Raw genomic sequence first — 20391 nt, 5'->3', positions numbered from 1 at the left:
TCTGCCAGAGTGTATGTGGAGTGACCCCTACCCTTTACCTCCTCCGGAGTACTCCAAAATTTCAGGACTGGTGACATATAGATAACGTGGACTATAGTGCTGTACTGTTCCTGTGTATCCTCCCAACCTCTGAGTCCTAGCCTGCAGTTTCTACAAGTGAATTGTATCTGTAACTACCTGTTTATTCAACTTTATTCAAGTAAGGTTTTACCGGGCCTTAAAGGGGTTGTCCCGCGCCGAAACGGGTTTTCTTTTTTTTCAATAGCCCCCCCGTTCGGCGCGAGACAAACCCGATGCAGGGGTTAAAAAAGAAAACCGGATAGTGCTTACCTGAATCCCCGCGCTCCAGTGACTTCTTACTTACCTGGTGAAGATGGCCGCCGGGATCTTCACCCTCGGTGGACCGCAGGTCTTCTGTGCGGTCCATTGCCGATTCCAGCCTCCTGATTGGCTGGAATCGGCACGTGACGGGGCGGAGCTATGAGGAGCCGCTCTCCGGCACGAGCGGCCCCATTCAGAAAAGGAGAAGACCGGACTGCGCAAGCGCGTCTAATCAGGCGATTAAACGCTGAAAATTAGACGGCACCATGGAGACGAGGACGCTAGCAACGGAACAGGTAAGTGAATAACTTCTGTATGGCTCATAATTAATGCACGATGTACATTACAAAGTGCATTAATATGGCCATACAGAAGTGTATACCCCCACTTTGTTTCGCGGGACAACCCCTTTAACTGTTCCTAAGGACCCGAGGTTCTACATACAAGTCTCTATGTTTATTTCTCCGACACTTAGATTAACTGTGTGTGGTAACTGTGGCGTCACATCATGATATCTACTACTACCCCCCTCATCCCATTATTAGCACTCCTGGCCAAAGGAGTGTCGAAGCTTGACTTGCAATCTACACTGATCTTGGCAGCGTGTCATCCCTCCGGGAGCAGAGCATGGTAAGTGCCACCGTGACATGTCAGCACTTCACCCTCCCAACTCTTCACATTAGCCAGGTGCCCAGGATCACCCCTCTGGGGTGCTGCATAACACTTACTGATTTAGGGGGAATCTCTCCATGACTTCCCCATGCAGTATGATTGTGGCTGAAAGAAGTTGTCCTTTGGACCCAAAGTTACTTCGGTTTTTAGATTTATTCGAAAAGAACAAGGAAAATTGAATACATTTAAATACCATCAATGCTTTATAAACTTTATATTACATTACTTATGATTACATATTGCTAGAAGTTAATGCTGCAATCAGGCTAACACAGAACCTTTTTACATTTGTGGTGGAAAATGTTAGATATGCACATGAATTCAATGATAGTTGGAAAAAGATATGGTGATTAAAAAGGTTCCGGAACCTCTGTAACGAAACAGGAAATGGGCTTTATCAGCATGTTGCTGCTCACACGACTTACGTGAAATAAGTCTGCAAGAAAAATGTAACCATGTTCTATCGTGGCACACATTACTCGCCTATACACAAAATAATACATGGCTATGGGCGTCCTGCAGCAAGTACGCAATGCCTTTTGCGTGCGTCTTGAGGGTGGCATGCTGTAAATCACGATCGCGTGAGCCTGGCCTAAGCTACATGTGTGTACATGATGAAGCACTATATTTGGTCATTATATGAACTGTATATTGCATGTTTCACCCGTTTTCCCATCTATAAACTGTAATTTTCAGTTAGCTGTAACAGTCACTGCCTGCTCTCAGCAGACCTCTATGGACAGCATGACTCATCACCTACCTCCACTTACTTCCAGTGTTTGGTTTTGCTATCTCTTTTAATAGGTAAGAAATTCACAAGACACCAGCAGTGGGCAGCAAATTAGAAGGGAGCCCCCTAGTGGCAAGCACTTTAGAGTCCTTTATCAGCACAAAAGTGTAATTTTAAGTAAATAGAGTGATTTGCACTTTTGCTAGTTATCACATTGGCTATCATATCAACACAAGTTGTCTCAAAGTACAGTGACCATGATATCTACCATTAAGTATCATTTTCTTAAAAAAACTAAATAAGTTCAAAATTCTGTGCTGCCCGTTTCTTAAACGCCTCTACCGTTAACCCCAGACTAGATTCATTTTGCAGGAAAAAGACATTACCCTTTTGGTCATACAGCTATAGTGCTGGTTCTGTCAGTACTTTAAAGCTAAGCATCTTTGGTATTGAAACAGTTTATTTTTTTCCATTGCCCAATAGCAAACAATTATTAAAAGCTATTTAATACAATATATGTACCCAAAATGTGTTCCTATAAAAACTAGAACTTATCCCACAAAATATAAGGTCTCATACAGCTACACTGACAAAAATCTAAAATGTTATGAGTACTAGAATACAAAAGGGGTAACAATTTATTCAAAACTTATTTATGTTACTATGGGGTTAAAAATGCTCTTTTGACACAGTTCTGCACTATATATATTTACATGACATAACTTCTTCATTTTAAAATTTGACATTTTTAGGAGGGTTTTTCAAATTTCAGCGTGACTGTTAGGGGGGTTGTAGATATGTGTATGTATGTGTGTGTGTGTGTGTGTGTGTGTGCGTGTATATATATATATATATATATATATATATATATATATATATATTAGGCAAAAGTATTTGGACACTGCATGTTTTTGCGCAAGAAGTGCTTCATTCTTCTATTTAGTACCGTGTCGGCCCCCCTTTTGCTTGTATTACAGCAGTAACATGTCAAGGCATACTTTCCACAAGTTGTCTGTAAGTCTGAGCAGGAATAGCTCGCCATTCCTCATGCAAGGCTGCGAGAAGAGATGGTTGTGAGGATGGGCGTGGGTGGAGATGTCGTACCCATCTCTTCAGTTCATCCCAAAAGGGCTCGATTGGATGATTGAAGTTATTACAAAATGAGCAGCTTTTTATTATACGAATGCCCTTTTCAGCATACCGTTCGGCAAACTCAGTATTTGCTTATTTTCTGCAGTGTCCAAATACTTTTTTCCATAGAGTGTATAATATACTTAGAATTTTGTTTTTCTACTGAAGATTTAGTTTCCTGCAGCTGCCGCTAGGGGGAGCTTAGGAGCTAACTGCATACTGCTATACAGTATACTCAGCTCAATCATAACTATACAGTAAGCTCCATTCAATTGTTGTTAAAGGAAACCTGCATGAATTTGTCAATGGCATTGCAACAGTTCACTGGAATTAACAAGTTGCAGAATTAGACGCTTGCCTTCTTTTAATAGGTTAATATGTGACTTTAAATTATTTTTCGCTGCTCTCACTACTTTTCTAAAAGGTGAATGAAGTGAGTCTTCCCGTGGCCCAATGAATTTATTTATTATAACTTGCATTAAAAAATTCAGCAAATTACAGTAAAAGGTGACTATCAGCTCATAACTGGTACAGATTTCATTTTGTGGCACTTGGAAAGCCGAAGATGCACAAATGTATTAGGAGGCATGGTAACTGAGCATACACTGCATTTCTCCAAGCTCCATATACTGTTTTTGATATAGGATATATTTCATTGTATTTTTTTTCTAGTACTCTAGGCTCAACCTGCTTATAGTCGACAGACTTAACCACATGTGTTTTACTTAACGTCCTCCTTTGTACCATTTTAAATTGCTCCTTGGCTTCTAAAATGAAGAATAAAACAACCTCTCTGCAGTCATACACCCTACTGTCTTTCTCCTGCTAACTAATTTTCTCCTAATAACCTGTTTGGTTAGACAACATATTCCTTCTTGGTTCTGTTTGTTCCAAGCGTTTTTCTAATGGCGCAGAACATGAGACATTTTACGTGACGTCGCAGAAGCTGCCCCGTCAAAGAGTTTGGCCATGAATCCCATCCCAGCTGTTTTAATGAAGTTTCCAGCAGCAAAGACATATAAAATAGGGTTAGCGCTGCTACTAAGAAATATAATGGTCACAGTATTAGACCTGGCCCTATTAGCTGCTTTTGTGAGACTTGGTGATGGGATTATTTCTCCTGACACAATTAACATATTCACTAGGTGGTATGGAAGCCAGAAGAGGGCAAACGTTACTATGATCATGATGACCAAACGGCCCATCTTCTGCCTTGTTTGAAACTTTGCAGTACGTAAGCTTAAGCCAATGTAGACATAGCAGGAGACTATGATTGTGAATGGTATGACACATCCAGTCAAAGTCTCAAAAACATAATGAAAAACTACATGTTTTCGACTCTCATGAAGAGGCATACATTGTGGGACACCATTCCAAAGCATTACACCACGGTAGACGAACATTGTGCTAGCAAACAGACATGCTGATATCCATATTAATGCAATTAAGACTCGGACAATCTGCTTTGTTCGTAACTTCTGAAAAGTGAAGGGTTGGATCAAAGCTAGAAAGCGATCGATGCTCATGAACATGATCAGGTATGTACTGGTATACATGCTCAAGCAGCAAACGTAATAGCATATCTTACAAAAGATGTTCCCAAATATCCAACTATTAGTGAAACGTAGATGCAGAAAGAATGGGATTGTGAGAATGAGAATGATGTCTGCCATGGCCAGATTTAGAATGAGGAGACAAGTCACTGTGCGTTTCTTAATTTGGGTCCAAATTGTCCAGATAACAAATGCATTTCCTGGAAATCCAATGATGAAGGCGATTGAGAGAATTGCAATTCCAATATTGGAAGATACTCCAGGCTCTAAAAATGGAGTCTCATTGGGGTTCGTAACACTAGAATTCACACCGGACATTGTTGTCAGACCAATCACTGTATTCTAGTAGAAAAAAGACAAACATCAGGAAAATTCAACCAAAAGCAAAGCTGAGTTATATTAAAGTAATGAAACACAAAACTGTACAAATTTGGTATTCCCTCACAGGGCTAACTAAAAAAAGTAAGAAAAGTAAAAAATTATAGTTTTTTATGAAGGTGAACATTTAAAAAAAAATGCAGTCATTAAAGGGTTTATAAGTGATTTTAATCACAAAAGAAATATTATAACCAGGTCTCTGTTAGATGCTATATGTAAGTTGCGACTGAGAATCTTCGGCACAACTGTCATCAGACAGCAGACAGACACCTCGTCTGTGTTTTGTCCTATCTCCGGGGATAGTGGACATTGCATGCCCCATTCTTGTCCATATATAAGGGAGATGGAACAATACATCTGCAGCGCCACCTATTGGAAGGCAGCATTCCTGCAAGTCAATGTTAGACTCTTTAAACAAGCCTTGTGACAATGGCTGGGAATTGAAAGCCCAGATTGGTCAGATTCTTATCCGTGATATGGACCAGAGTAGGACATGCTATAGTAGGACTCAATTAAATGCACTCAAAAGGTTAAAAAAAGCCGCGCTTGATTTATGCTATAGTAGGACTATTTATTTCACACAGAGCTCATATGAATAGCTTCTTTGGCTATAATGGATCTGTGTGAAGTCTGTGAAATAGACAGACAGCATACAGACAGAAAATATAGCCCTTATATAACAGCAAATATTACATATTATAAAAGATATATGACATACCACAAAATATCAAGTCTTCCATACTATAAGATATCATGCCTGGAATACTGTAAAATATATCTTATATACTAGAAACGTCATACACTAAATATTCTGAAATATTACATATAAGAAAATATATTACATATTAGAAATGATAAAATAAATCTTGCAAGAATTGCTATTTTCTAGGCCCATACATCAAGTGTCAAAAAAGGTGTCCTATTTTGTTTTCATATATACATATTACTGAGTCTATTACTTACTGTCTCAGCCATAATGCTGCGGAGTTGGTCAGATTCAGATATCCTTGTTAGTTCCACGATATTAGTCTTTTCATGAATGTATTTTGCTATGCATGCACCGAAGGTTTAGAAGGATCTTACAAAAAGAATCTTTATAAGATTGCAGGCAGGTTTCCTGCTGTCACAACACTTCTGTAGATGAGATGATTGGTAAGCTGGTGGTTTAAACAACACGACAATGTTCCAAAATCTATATATCCATCTCTGCTCCTTTATAGATGGTTTGTAATACTTTATTACCGAACAATGGTTACCTTAACCCTTTATAAGATATTCATTAATATCTACTACTATTGCATGTCTTGCACTTGTTTATATAAAATCATACTTTTTTAGGTTCAGTACAATATGGGACTCCGCCAGCTTCTCCCGACTTTCCACCGCTAATTCATAGGTTTCTCACTATACAGCAGGGAGATCCAGCAGCTAATGAATATTAAGGGCTTCATAGTGAGCACATTATTGAGAGGATTGCAGCACTGGGCTCTTGTCTGAGCTGATAAACTGTGATTTTATGGAAACTACTGGAAGAAAACCAGTAAGTAACCCAACGCTATAATCATAAACCTGCTGACACATTTTTCTAGACTCTAAGGGGCTGTTTACATTACTTTGTAAAGGGGTTGTACGGTTACTAGACAACATCCCTTTAAGGCCAGTTTCACACGGGCAATAAAATTGTGTGATTTTCTTGCGATTCGACAATGCTACAAATCGCATGTATATAAAGCCCATAATTTCCAATGGGTTTTTTCACATGAGGAATGTTTTGTAGACTGCTACATTGTGAGAAAACGATTTGTGAAGTTTTGTAGTCCATGTTTCCCTATGAACCTTTCCTTTGTGTTGCATCGCATTGCATGAAAACATGTGTTTCGTGCAGTCCGATGCAACTTTTACAGTAGGAAGCCTTAGTGTAAAAACCCTATAATGATGCCCTATCTGCATGAACAAAAAAAAATGAATACATCTCCTAACAGGCGCTGTCAGCTCCGCCGCATGTCTCCTGCGCAGCTCCGGCAGACTTGCTTCTTGGTTTGGAGGTTCAAAATCCTTGCCTCTAGGAAGCGCTGGCTGTGATTGGTTCTCGAGCACCGCGGCTCAGCCAATCACTACAGTGCTCAATGAACTAATCACAGCCATTGCATTGAATGACTGTGATTAAATGGCAGTGATTGGTTCATCGAGTGTTGGCTCTCATTGGCTGCACCACGGTGCTCGAGAAGCAATCACAGCCAGCACTTCCCAGAGACAGGTATTTTAAACTCTTGACCAGGAAACACTGAGGCCTCAATCACATGGGCGTTTTGACCCACAAATTTTTAAACGCATCAGTTATGCATTCAAAAATTTGCGTGACCGAGGCGGGCGTCATGGCGGAAAAAACGCTGCTAGCAGCGTTTATATGCTTAAAGAGAGTGTTCCCCGCTATCCCCTGCTGCGGCTGTGACAGCTGCAGCAGGGAATTCCTTGGATGTGAAACCCTGGATGCTGTCACATCCAGGGGTTTCACCTGTGGTCAATGGGGCTGGCGGCAGCTGTGGCGGCCCCATTGACATACTGAGAACACCGCAATCCTCTGCTACAGCTGTTACAGCTGTGGCAGAGGATTTCTTCATCTCCGTGGGGAGTCCCATTGTCACTGGACACTGTGACAGCATTGTCACAGTGTCTAGTGAAAATGGGACTCCCTGCAGACATGAAGAAATCCTCTGCCACAGCTGTCACAGCTGTGGCAGAGGAGAGTGATGTTCTCCCATTGAATTCAATGAAGCCAGCAATACAGCCGGCTCCATTCAAAGGAATGGGCTGCCGGCAAGCGCTGCAGTGATTTTCGGGGAAGGGCTTAAAATATAATCCCTTCCATGAAAATCAATCCAAAAATGTTTAAAAAATAAAACAAATGTATACTCACCTCTCTGCAGCTGCCGGACTCATGCGCGTCCAGACGGCTCTTCTCCTGCACTGCTCTGTGTAGTATTCAGCAGGCAGAGATTTAAAATCCCCGCCTGCTGAATGGGCTGCCTCTGATTGGCTGAGCACTTTGACCAATCAGAGGCAGCTCTTAGCTATTGAATGACAGCTGAGAGCTGCCTCTGATTGGTCCCTGCGCTCAGCCAATCAGAGGCAGCACTCACCCATTCATGAGTATTCGGCCTGTACGTCCCAAGTAAAACACCCAAACCACCACCCAAACACAAAAAGGGGAAATCTAGTCCTAACAGCCTGAAGAGGGAAAAAGCTATTCCTAAAGTGGGGCGATCGCCCTGATATGGAAGGCCCACTATGGAACCTAGGAGCTACCTGCACTTCTCCTATTTGGAAACAGGGAATATTAAAGAACAGGTTCTATAGGCAGCAGGGGCGATGGCAGAAGTAACTGCAATATATAAATAATACACCAACTACTTAACTGAATCAGGATGACAACACCAAAGGAAGTGTGGACCAACTTCTCCAGAAGAGATTATTAATCAGCAACTTCTAAGAGCAGGAATTGAAATATATTAACCCCCTCTCAAATAGATTTCATAGCCAAGGAAAACACAAACCACCTAGGGGAATTTCAACATAAGATTCCCAATGACCATTTATCAATGACGGGGGAACCCAAAGGGATAACAAATGTACAACCAAAAAAATGTCATAAGGTGGCTCGAACTGACCTAGTACCGCCAGTCCATTTCCGCCTCGCGGCTGGTATACTGCGTCCCTGTCGCGGCCATTGAGCCATGTCACACATTCGATGTAAACGAAAAAAATAGTTGCAATTTTAAGCATGTGTGCACTTATTTTTAATATATATATATATGTTTAACATATAGCCATGCGTTTTCATATGTTTGCACCCATTTTTACATAAAAAATGGATTTAGTTCCACTCTTGAGTCTTTCTGTTAAATAAGGTTTTGTAGTTGAAAATTTTTTCCCTTTTTTTTCTCCATTTCTGAACAAAAAATGTATATGTTAAACATATGAAAATGTGCAGCTTTATATTTGCATACATTTCCTATTGACTGTAAAAAAGGATATGTCTGGCTGTATTTACACCGGTGAGTGCGATATCGCTCAAAAAAAACTTGGACCGATATTGTTCTTACAAACCAGCAATTTCTCCTGCAATTGTTTGCAGTGTGTTTTGCAAGAAAATGCATCGCTATCAGGACACAAACCTGGGACCTCTTGCACTTCAGTCAGCAGCTCTCTTCCCTGAGCTACCCAGGATTTTAGCTGGTTCCTTGCTGAAACCCAGCCTTGTTCTATGTTTCCTTGCTTCTGCTAAATCCACTTCCTGTCTCCCTGTTCTGGCTTCCCCCTGCTGGACTTCCTATAAAAGCCTGACCATACCTCAGATCCAGCGTGTGATTATTGTGCTCCACCACCTTGATCAAGCTTCTCTTCCTCCTGCTCCTCTGCCATTGTACTGATACATACTGCTGCTGACCTCTGGCTTCCATTTGACTACGCTTCTGTCTCATCCCATTGTACTGCATGCCAATACCTCCTGCTGCTTTCCTCTGGCTTCCATTTGACTTTGCTTTCATCTCATCCCATTGTACTGCATACTGTGACTTCCCGATAACGACTCCCGGCTATCTTGACTACTCTCCAGTGACTGGCACGGCTACTACACCTGTGGCTCCAATCCAGCGTCGGTAAGGCATAACAATCGCATCGCTACACCTGCATGTGCATGAAAATCACATGTTGTTTCAACAGTAAAAATAAAAAAATTGTATTACACTGTATTACATGTAATTTTTTCCCCTGCTTCCATAGGGAATAATGGGTGATTCTTAAACAGTCGCCCCCAAAAAATCACCCCTGTAAATGCACCTATTTAAAATAATAAATTTTAAGTAATGTTAGTAGTGATCATGTGGTATTTTTAGACTTAGTGCTTTTTAATTTTGATGATAAAATCCACAAAAAACGCATTGCAAATCAGTTGATACTAAGAGTTATCTAGATTTTAAGACCTGCCATGCGAAATTGTGGAAAGTGAATATTCCCTATGGTTAACTTTGTAGTATAAGTAGAAATTGCTTCAGAGATTCGGATTTCATTAAGCAATTGGATATTTTTACAGAAGGGTTATCCTAAAACCCTAGTGACCTCAGTGATATCTAAGGCTCAATTTGGAAAACCACCTACAAATTCAAACTCCTGTACTTCTAAAGACTACAATAGAAGGACCACATTTGTAACTCTCTGGAAGAGGCGCATAATCGTATGTAATATTTTATCTAAGCATTGGGGTACCTTATTAGGCGACCCCTTTCTTTCCAAGAATATTCCAAATAAACCACTAGTGATCTTTAGGAGGAATGTAACTTTGAAGAATATATTAGCTCCCTCAAGATCTAAGAGACACCAGGAGAATCATCATGGGACACCACTGGATCTATGGGTAAGTTGTCTTTATGGCGTTTTCAAATATGATGTGAGAAATTGCAAGTGCAGTTCTACTGTTTTGGAGGAAAAAACAATAAGTACAGAATAATAGATTTTCTTAACTGTGGATCCAAGAATATAATTTATCTCTTGGAGCTACTTTTTGGCCTCAAATACGCACTATTAACGCCCTCCGAATCAAGATAAATAAACACTATGCGAATACTGTTAATAGTTTTCAGTGCCACAGTGTCTCTCAACATTTTTGGGTTTATCTCCATAGCAACGCATCTCTTATGCGCATAACTCCTATAGAAACAATTCCATATGGTGAATTCTCCAAGCGTCGTAAGAAAGAGATGTATTAGATTTTCTGTCTCAATAGCTTATTTACAAACAGACTTGAGAACAAATTTCAATCCTTTCCTACCCTATTTTATATACACATAATTATTATTTATTGCAGATATACATTTAATTTTTTACATATATATTTTTAAATTAATTTTCAGGTTATTTTATTGTCCATATTTTTTTTACATATATTAAATATATTTATTAATTTTCAAGTAGTGCTTTAAAATCATCTTCCATATTTTACGAGCGGGTTTTTTATCTCTTCCTTTTAAACAATTTATCATACACCATATTCACGCTTCAGAATAAGTTCTTAATATATTCTCCCATATATGCGTGCTTTTTATATTTCACTCTTGTCATTTTATTTTATAATATCATTATAATTTATAATAGAACATTCTGATTTAATCTTCATTATAAAGTCCTTTTCAGTCGACAAATCTTTATTTTAACCCTATTTAATTTTTTTAGGTATGTTTAGATAAACTTTTGATAAGGACACTAGCACTGCCATCACGTCATCTGACGGTACCTTGGCTTTTCTTATGTAATCACTGGTGTTGGTCATTTTCTTCCACAGCCACATGATCCTCCATGGCGGCATTCTTTTTCCGCTCATATCATGTGATCTAATGGTGGCGGCCATCTTGTTTTTGGCAGAAACATGGTAATTGAACATGCTTCTGTCCTCCTTCATATTTAAATAAGTAACTAGTTTCATTCCATTTATTGTACTTGAAAAATGAGGCGCTGACTTCTGAAATGCCTTGTACATATTAGTATCATCCATTATGTTCATTATCAATATGTATATGGAATAAAAGTTTTGAAAGAAAGCTTCTTCGAGCATTTCTTTGGGGAATACATTTGCAGAACTAACTTGGAAAATTGAGGAGACCCATTGGACAAGCAACCTGTTTTACTTAAACCTAGCTTCCGACACTGTTTCAGTGTGGGAATTATTTTTATTTTAATTGTCTCTACGACCGAGGTCTTGCACCCTGGGCTATTCTGATGACGCTCATTCTGAACTCCTGGAACAGTACAGGGTTTTGGTGCGTGTAGTAGCTCCTTACTGAAGGCACACCTTGAGAAGTGATGTGGGAACCTGCCGTTCAGACAGGCCCCCCACACCAGGTGAGTCCACCACCTATATTTTCCAGTTGCATTTATTTAAGAACCAAATAGTTTTTGGAGTGACTAGAGATGAGCGAACCTACTCGTTTCGAGTAATTACTTGATCGAGCGCCGCGATTTTCGAGTACTTCAGTACTCGGGTGAAAAGATTCGGGGGACGCTAGGGGGCGGGGGGAGGCGTGGCGGAGCAGGGGGTAGCAGCGGGGAACAGGGGGGAGCCCTCTCTCTCTCCCTCTCCCCCCCACTCCCCGCTGCAACCCCCACTCACCCACGTGCCCAACGAATCTTTTCGCCCGAGTACAGAAGTATTCGAAAATCGCGGTGCTCGGGCGAAAAAGGGGCGTGGCCGAGTAGGTTCGCTCATCTCTAGGAGTGACACTTCTATAAAATAATGGGTTGTTTTCATGTGCAATTCTTGTGCATTTTGCAACACACAGAAATTGCGCGTGATAATCTTCCATGTAAATACACTCTCATAAATACTTTTTCATGGGACAGAAAAATATTGCATGCTATGCTTTCTATCGCACAAAAAATGTACATACATATATGGGAGGTCCAACAGTCAAAACTAGGCACTTTTAAAATACCTTGACCAATTATAGATTACGGATGCACAAGCAATAGATTTTAACACTTATTTTTGTATTAGAACGTATACGCTTGACGGTTGGCTAAAATGTCATGTGAACAGCCCATAAGAGATTTTGTTTACAACCTTGGTTGTAACTATGATCTTCAGTTCCTTATAGCAAACAAAGTATATATGTTTTCTGGGTTATAAACACTAATGTTTAAAGGCTTAAGATATAAGAATAATAATGTTTATAATATGCAGACCTAATCAATAACTATTCATTCTTATGCTGATGATGACCACTAATTGTACTTTCTGTATGCAAAACATAGAAAATGTCAGTGGTATCCTCAACATAGATGGACATATTAATAATAATAATAATAATCTTTATTTGTATAGCGCCAACATATTCCGCAGCGCTTACATAGACAGGGGGGAATACAGAAAGACAAAATACAAACATTACAGAACCACAGTTACATATAGTAATCAGTTGATGGAAACAATAGGGGTGAGGGTCCTGCTCCAACGAGCTTACATACTAGAAGTAATGGGGTGATACAGAGGGTAAAGGGGCTGGAGATGTGCACAGTATGGCGGAGTGTGAGGGATGCTATACACATAGACAATGGTCAGACATTTAGCCGTGTGACGGCAGAAACGGTGTGACTGCAGGAGCGGTTTATGATGGCTAGCAGGGATTGCAGTCACTAGGGCAGAGAGCATGTTATCAGGCGGAGTACAGAGTGGTTTGTTTAGGGAATGCGGTATGCCTCCCTGAAGAGGTGCGTTTTTAGAGCACGCCTGAAGTTCTGCGAGTCCTGGATTGCTCGGGTAGCCTTTGGTAGTGCGTTCCAGAGGACCGGTGCTGCTCTGGAGAAGTCTTGGAGGCGGGAATGAGAAGTTCGAATTAAAGGGGCGCTCAGTCTGGTTTCATTAGCAGAGCGGAGAGCCCGGGCTGGTTGATGGATTGAGATGAGGGAGGCGATATAGGGTGGCGCTGTACTGTGGAGGGCTTTGTGGATGAAGGTAGCGAGTTTGAATTGAATTCTGTATTTAACAGGCAGCCAGTGCAGTGACCGGCACAGGACAGAGGCGTCCGAGTAGCGGCTGGACAGGAAGATGAGCCTGGCTGCCGCATTCAGGATGGACTGGAGAGGGTAGAGTCTGCTGCAGGGGAGGCCGATCAGCAACGAGTTGCAATAATCGAGCCGGGAGTGGATGAGGGCGACAATAAGCGTTTTTAACGTCTCCACAGTGAGAAAAGAGCGGATTCTTGCGATGTTCTTGAGGTGCAGCTGACATGTTCGGGCATGTTCTCTACCCAGACAGAATTTATCTCCTTCACAGTGGTCGTCGCATGAAAATATTGTTTATAGGTAAATCCAGCCCATAATTATAAACATATTTGTATTTAAAATTACAAAAAATGTTTCTATCCCCAAAATTCCAGAACTAATGTTAACAGAGCACTACCTGCAGTTTCTAGTGAACAATTTTTCTGCATCCGGACCACTGAGGTGGATGAAGACACAGGTGACACTATTATAATATCAGTCCTGGGGATAGAAACATTACTTTTAATAAGTGAATATAAAAAAAATGTTTACAACTACGGGCTGGATTTAAGGTCCCAATACCTGAGATGATTGGTCTTCCTTGGTTGTCTTCTTTATGTATTTTCGGTAACATATAGAAGGTATCCATTCTTGCATTGTTATGTTGGTTTTGTTCTTCCTTGGTTCTGCTTGTACTAAACATTTTTCTAATTCAATGGACTTCTCTGTATGACTTCTCTGGATAAACTTTACCTTATTTGTCTGCATAAAATCCTCTATCTTTCTCTTATTTCTTGTGAGCTACATAACCACCGCTATAAACTGTAAGGAGAATTTGATGTATTTACCAAGGAGAAGACAAACTCAGATCTCGTGTAGAAGCACAGGGTCCTAAGGAGAGATACAAATCACACCAGCCTGTTGCGGTATCAGATGATTTCTAATGTATTCAAAGTTGCATGTGGTTTATATATCATAAATGACATCACAAGAAAAGTATATACCTCCAAAACTAATAAGATTACATGATAGGCTATAACTAAAATAATCAACATAAGTTACACCTTTTAAGGTGTAACTATAACATACAAAGAAACCCTTATTATGTCAGTGAGAAGAAATGCAAAGGAAGGGGACTAAGGGACTATCTTATCTTCTATCTCACCCTGCACCACTCACTGGTATATAGAAATAGTTACATTTAACCCCTTCACTACTTATTCTAGCAGCATGCTATATCTTCCTAGTCTACAATCTAATAGCAAAAACAATTAACTGATATATTTATCTACAATTTTCTTAACCTGAACATACTCGGGTCTACATAAAAACTGTATGCACAAAATGGTAGGATATCTTTAATCAACACTATTGACAACTCACTTTATTTTTAGCTTTTTTAATAACTTCACTTCAAAAGTGAACATACCCTTTAACGAGTCCCTACACTTTTTTTAATGCACAGAATAGGCAATTCTAAGCATATTTAAAATAGGTTTTGTTAGCCTATTCAGGTTGTGACATATAGTAGTAAACATCTGATGCACTACCACCATGACAGTGCATCAGGGCCGGAGGTAAGCGGCGCTATGAAGGGGAGAAACCATTCGAAGCATAGAACAGCTTCTCCTTCACAGCTCCCTGGGATGGTGGCATATCAGTGAAATGGGAGAGCAGTAAAACACCTTGGGGTGGTGGAATAGATTGGGGGCACAGGGCTCTTGAAAATGCTTAGAATCACCTATTTTGTAAAAAAGTGTAGTTATTCTTTAAGTGATTATTTATAAAGCAAATACTTCTAAGAATTATTTTCTCATTATCAGTCAGTTTGGTTAGGCAACGTACTCTTATTTTGTTCTGCTTCTTTTACACACTTATCTAATTCAACAGACTCTGTTCGACTTCTCTGGCGCAAAGCCTGAGAGATTTTACGTAAACTTAACACTTCAAAAGCAGTCGCCTCAAAGAGTTTGGCCATGAATCCCACCCCAGCGGTTTTAATGAAGTTGCCGCCAGCAAATACATATAAAATAGGGTTAGCACTGCTACTAAGAAATGCAAAAGCTATAACATTAGGCCTGGCTAGTAGAGCTGCTGTTGTAAGACTTGGTGACGAGAATATTTCTCCTGACACTTGTAACATATTCACTATCTGGTATGGAAGCCAGAAGAGGGCAAACATTACTATAATCATGATGATCAAACGGCTTGTCTTTTGCTTTGTTGGAAACCTCGCAGTACGTAACCTTAAGCCAATGAAGACATAGCAGGAGACTATGATTGTGAATGGTATGACAAATCCATTCAAAATCTCGAAAGTATATTGAAAAACCATGTGGTTTGGACTCGGATGCATAGGTCTACACTGTAGGTGACCGTTACAGCGTGCTTCACCTTGGTAGAAGAAAATTGCGCAAGATAACAGGGATGCTAACACCCATATCAATGCAATCATTACTCGGACAATCTGTGTTGTTCGCAACTTCTGAGAAGTAAAGGGTTGAGTCACAGCTAGAAAACGGTCGATGCTCATGAGCATGATCAGGAATACACTGGTATACATCGTCAAACTGCAAATGTAAAAACACATCTTACAAAAGATGTTCCCAAATATCCAGCTGCCAGTGGAAAGTACATGGAGAAAAAATGGGGCTGTAAGGAGGACAATGATGTCTGCCACGGCCAGATGTAGAATGAGGACACAAGTCACTGTCCGTTTCTTCATCTGTGTCAACATTGTCCAGATGACAAATGCATTACCCGGCAATCCGATGATAAAGGAGACTGAGAGAATAGCAATGCCGATATTGGTAGATACTCCAGAGTATAAACATGTCATCTTACTCGAGTTTGTAAAAGTAGAATTCACACTGCACATTGTTGTCAGGCCAATCACTGTACTCTGTTATAGAAAAAAGGCAAACATCAGGAAAACTCAACCAAAAGCAAAACTAAGTTAAATACAATTCTGCATTATTCTGACTACAGATGGTCTGGTTTATGAGGAAACATTTTTGCAGTATGTACTTATCTGTAATCTTCTGCAACATAAGTATTACATTGTGATCTTTAAAGCTATTATATACTAGTATACTCCACTCTCACTAACTGCAAAGGCTACGGACAGGGTCAACTAGTGATAGCTCTCTAGAATTAGTTTATGAAGCTTTCTGCTGTGATTCCTTCATTATTAGATATTAAAGGGGTTGTTTTGGGACGTTAGTTAGTTGTTGCCCAAATGTAAATCACTAAAAAATTACTATTGTTCTTTCATTCCGAATACTCCACAGATCTCCCAACTCTATCGCATGGTCTCAAAATTTGTGTTTGTTTCGACACAGACAGGGGGCTTCCCTTCCCTCAGTGTGTTGGTGGCATGCTTAACTGAGCCATGACTGGTTCAGAAACAGAGAAATGAACTAGCTAATGAATTAATCCAGTCTGCAACTCCCCTTCATTCATGTCACCAGCATAGGGGAAGAGCTCTCTTCCACATAATAAGAAATTTGGAAGTAGAGGTGTTTGGAATGTGAAATGGGGTATAGAATCTGGACATTAATTTATTAATGTACACTTGGGCAACATCCAAATGACTTTCCCGGCAGGAGGTCTCCATTAACCTCTCCAGTGGCACGCCTGGAAATTTTCCAGGATGAGATCCACTGCCCATAGTGATATAGCCCGGAAGATTTCCAGGTTATGTTTCACTATGGGACCTGCAGAGCAAAATGCCATAAGCTGTGGCATTGTGCTCTGCCTGCACAGTCCCACAGAGAACAGTGCAGAACTTTTAAAAAAAGAAGCAGGAAGATATTACCGATCTGCTGGCAACTTCCTGCTTCTTTTTTTAAACTCCTGCATTGCTTAGTTTACAGGTTGCCATGGAGACCATCGGCTTGTCAGAAGCCATCTGATGGTCTCCCTGGCAGGAAAAGCTGTTGCTTGGTTGTCAGAAGATAGCCAGGCACCAGCTCTTACACAAGAGAGAATGAAGAAAACCTCCAATCTCTGCTGTGTTAACCCTTTACATGCCGAAGTCTATGTGACTGCAGCATGTAAACGGCTGACAGAGGGAGGGGGCTCCCTCTGTCAGAGGATAGCTGGGCACCAGCTCTTACATAGCAGAGAATGGAGAAAACCTCTGATCTCTGCTGTTTAACCCTTTACATGCCACGGTCTATGCGACTGCAGCATGCAAAGGGCTGACACCATCGGACCCCCGCAATGTGATCAGAGGGTTCTGATGGGTCTCTGTGTACCATATAATATACTGAAAAACTTTTACAAATACAAAATTCTAAGTGCAGTAAAATAAAAAATAAAAATGACATTCCACCATCTTTCAGTGCGTTTTGTTTCTACGGCTCTTATACTGGAACAAAAATGACATGATAACTTTATTCTATGAGTCAGTGCGATTACTATGATACCAAACTTGTATAGCTTTTTTTTTTGCTGTAGTTTTTATTTTCAAAGACATTTAATTTTTAAAAATTATTTTCTGCTGCATATTCTTTGCGTAATAACTTTTTTATTTTTCTGTCGATGTAGTTGAGCAAAGGCTCATGTTTTGTGGGATGTCCTTTAGTTTACAATAGTACTAATTCGGAATGCATACGACTTTTTGATCATTTTTTATTGCATTTTTTTCTGGAAGACTGTGTGACTAAAAAAGTTAATTTCTGGCGTTCTTTATTTTTTTTTCAGACTACGTTCACCGTGTAGCGTAATTAATGCACTACTTTGATAGATCAGACTTTTACGGATGTGGCGATACCAAATATGTATTTTTCTGTTATTATTTAGATTTTGTTATTATAGATATGGCAAAAGGAGGGTGATTCAAACTTTTATTGCTTTTTTTTTTTTTTACAAAAAATAAAACTTTATTCATCTTATTTTTACTTCTTGTTTTAAGCCCCTCTGGGAGACCACAACTAGCAATACTTTGATTGCTTCTGCAGTATGATGTAATGCTGTACGATTGCAGTTGCTGCTCGCAGGTGTCAACTCTAATAAACAGCTGATGCCCGCGCTGTATTAAGAGAGATTGCGCCTTCATACGTAGCCCGATGCTGCAGGATGTTAAATGTACGCCTTGGAGCGGAAAGAAGTTAATCTGCAGGGTGCACAGCATGGAGAAAAATTTTAAAACGTGGCAAAAATAGCTAATTTAGCCTATTATACCATACAAAAAACGGAAAAGAAAGTGATCAAAATTCTACACAGATCAATAAATGGTACCAATAAAAAGTACATCTCATCCCGCAAAATAAAAACCCCTTCATAGCTCCATTAATAAAAAAAATTAAAATGCTAGGGGTCTTTGAATGCAGCGATAACATTTTTTTTTTTAAACTGTGAAAAAGTAGCGAAAAAGAAAAAAACCTATTATAATTTGCTATTGTCATAATCATACTGGACTGTAGAATTACTTTAATGTATTATTTATACTGCTCAGAGAATGCAGTGAAAAATAAAAATACATGCCAGAATTACAGATTTTGTTAATCTTGCCCCTAGAAAAAAATGGAATAAAAAAGCGATCAAAATTTTACGTTCCCAAAAATTAGATAAATAAAGACTAGAGTTCATCCCGCAAAAAACAAGCCCTTCTAGAGCTCTGGTAATGGAAAATAAGATTAATACGGCTCTTGGAATGTGACGACTAGGAATGAGCGAGCATATTCGGAAAAGCACTACTCGCTCGAGTAATGTGCTTTATCCGAGTATCGCTGTGCTCGTCCCTGAAGATTCGGGTGCCGCTGCGGCTGACAGGTGAGTCGCAGCGGGGAGCAGGGGAGAGCGGGCGGGAGAGAGGGAGAGAAAGATCTTACCTCCGTTCCTCCCTGCTCTCCCCTGCAGCTCCCCGCTCCGTGCCGGCACCCGAATCTTCAGGGACGAGCACAGCGATACTCAGATAAAGCAAATTACTCGAGCGAGTAGTGCTTATCCGAGTACGCTCACTCATCCCTAGTGACGACACAAAAGCAAACTTTAGGAGAAAATTTTTTTTAAATGTACAAAAATAGCAAAACTGTATAAACTTAGTATCGCCGGAATCGTGTTAACTCAGAGAATAATGTTATCACACTATTTATTCTGCACGCTGAACGCCGTGAAAATGAAATCTAAAAAACAAATGGCAGAATTTCTTTTTTCCCCCAATCTCCCTACAAATTTTTTTACAAAAGTTATACCACCCAATAGGTGGTAGAATGTAGGAAGCTGAGTGCACCAAATCTATCAGCGCTCAACCTTATTCTTCTGCTTCACTGCCCTTATGCTTTCTACAAATTAGACAGTCTTAGTAAACCTGCAACATTGTATCTTATATACTAGAAAATCTCTTACATACTGTAGTATAAGATGATATTTCTTACATACTAGAAAATGTGATATATTTCATACTAGAAAATAAATCTCACAGAAATGATATTAATACTAGACATGATCTTTTCTATGTCCACACATGAATCGCTTCCTACTGTAATTGCAGACATCTAGAGAAGTGTCAGAACTGCACACTGTGGTGTTAGCCTTCTTGGTCAGGTGTCCTATTTTGTTTTCTTATATACATATTACTGAGTCTATTACTTACTGTCTCAGCCATAATGCTGCGGAGTTGGTCAAATTGGAATGTCCTGGGATGTTCTACTATATAAGTCCATTCGCAAATGTGTTATGTTATGCTTGACCAAATGCTAAGAACTAAGAAAGGATGTTACGTAAAGCATCTACATAATATTGCGGGCATGTTTCCTCCTGTCACAACACTTCTGTGTAAATTAGGATTGTATAATGAGATACTGGTCTAAAAATCTATTTACCCATATGTGATCCTTTAAAAATTGCCTGCAATAGTTTATTACTAAAGAAGGGCTATGTTACAAGTGGATTATGTAACAAGTGGATTGTTTTAACGTGATGGTGACAGATGAAGATGAAGGCAGTTTGTTGCAGCGAAAAACAATTTTCACTGAAACATAAATAATATGTACATTATGCGGTATGGTATATAGCACTCCATTAGGGAATATGAGTACTTGAACTTGCATCATAACATTACATATT

At 39.8% G+C, this 20391-nt stretch overlaps 2 protein-coding genes across 3 annotated transcripts; both read right to left on the bottom strand.

Moving 5' to 3' along the window:
• Nucleotides 1-2638: 2638 nt before the first annotated feature.
• On the bottom strand, nt 2639-14184 carry LOC136626994 (leukotriene B4 receptor 1-like). Of its 2 annotated transcripts, none has more exons than XM_066601949.1 (2): nt 14166-14184; nt 2639-4749 (listed from the first exon to the last, which is right to left on the bottom strand). In XM_066601949.1, exon 2 carries the CDS (start codon nt 4723-4725, stop codon nt 3757-3759), a length of 969 nt encoding a protein of 322 aa, XP_066458046.1. In that variant the 5' UTR covers nt 4726-4749; nt 14166-14184; the 3' UTR covers nt 2639-3756. The 2 variants fall into 2 exon arrangements, with proteins under 2 accessions (XP_066458046.1, XP_066458044.1); XM_066601947.1 differs by lacking the exon at nt 14166-14184 and adding an exon at nt 5749-5852.
• A 569-nt stretch (nt 14185-14753) lies between these two features.
• On the bottom strand, nt 14754-19977 carry LOC136626993 (leukotriene B4 receptor 1-like). Its single transcript, XM_066601946.1, has 2 exons — nt 19919-19977; nt 14754-16219 (listed from the first exon to the last, which is right to left on the bottom strand). The coding sequence occupies exons 1-2, from the start codon at nt 19928-19930 to the stop codon at nt 15137-15139; spliced, it is 1095 nt and encodes a 364-aa protein (XP_066458043.1). The 5' UTR covers nt 19931-19977; the 3' UTR covers nt 14754-15136.
• Between the last annotated feature and the right edge of the window lie 414 nt (nt 19978-20391).

Source organism: Eleutherodactylus coqui, chromosome 5 (assembly GCF_035609145.1).
Source record: "Eleutherodactylus coqui strain aEleCoq1 chromosome 5, aEleCoq1.hap1, whole genome shotgun sequence".
Taxonomy (NCBI): domain Eukaryota; kingdom Metazoa; phylum Chordata; class Amphibia; order Anura; family Eleutherodactylidae; genus Eleutherodactylus; species Eleutherodactylus coqui.
This window is presented reverse-complemented; position numbering and strand designations above follow the sequence as displayed.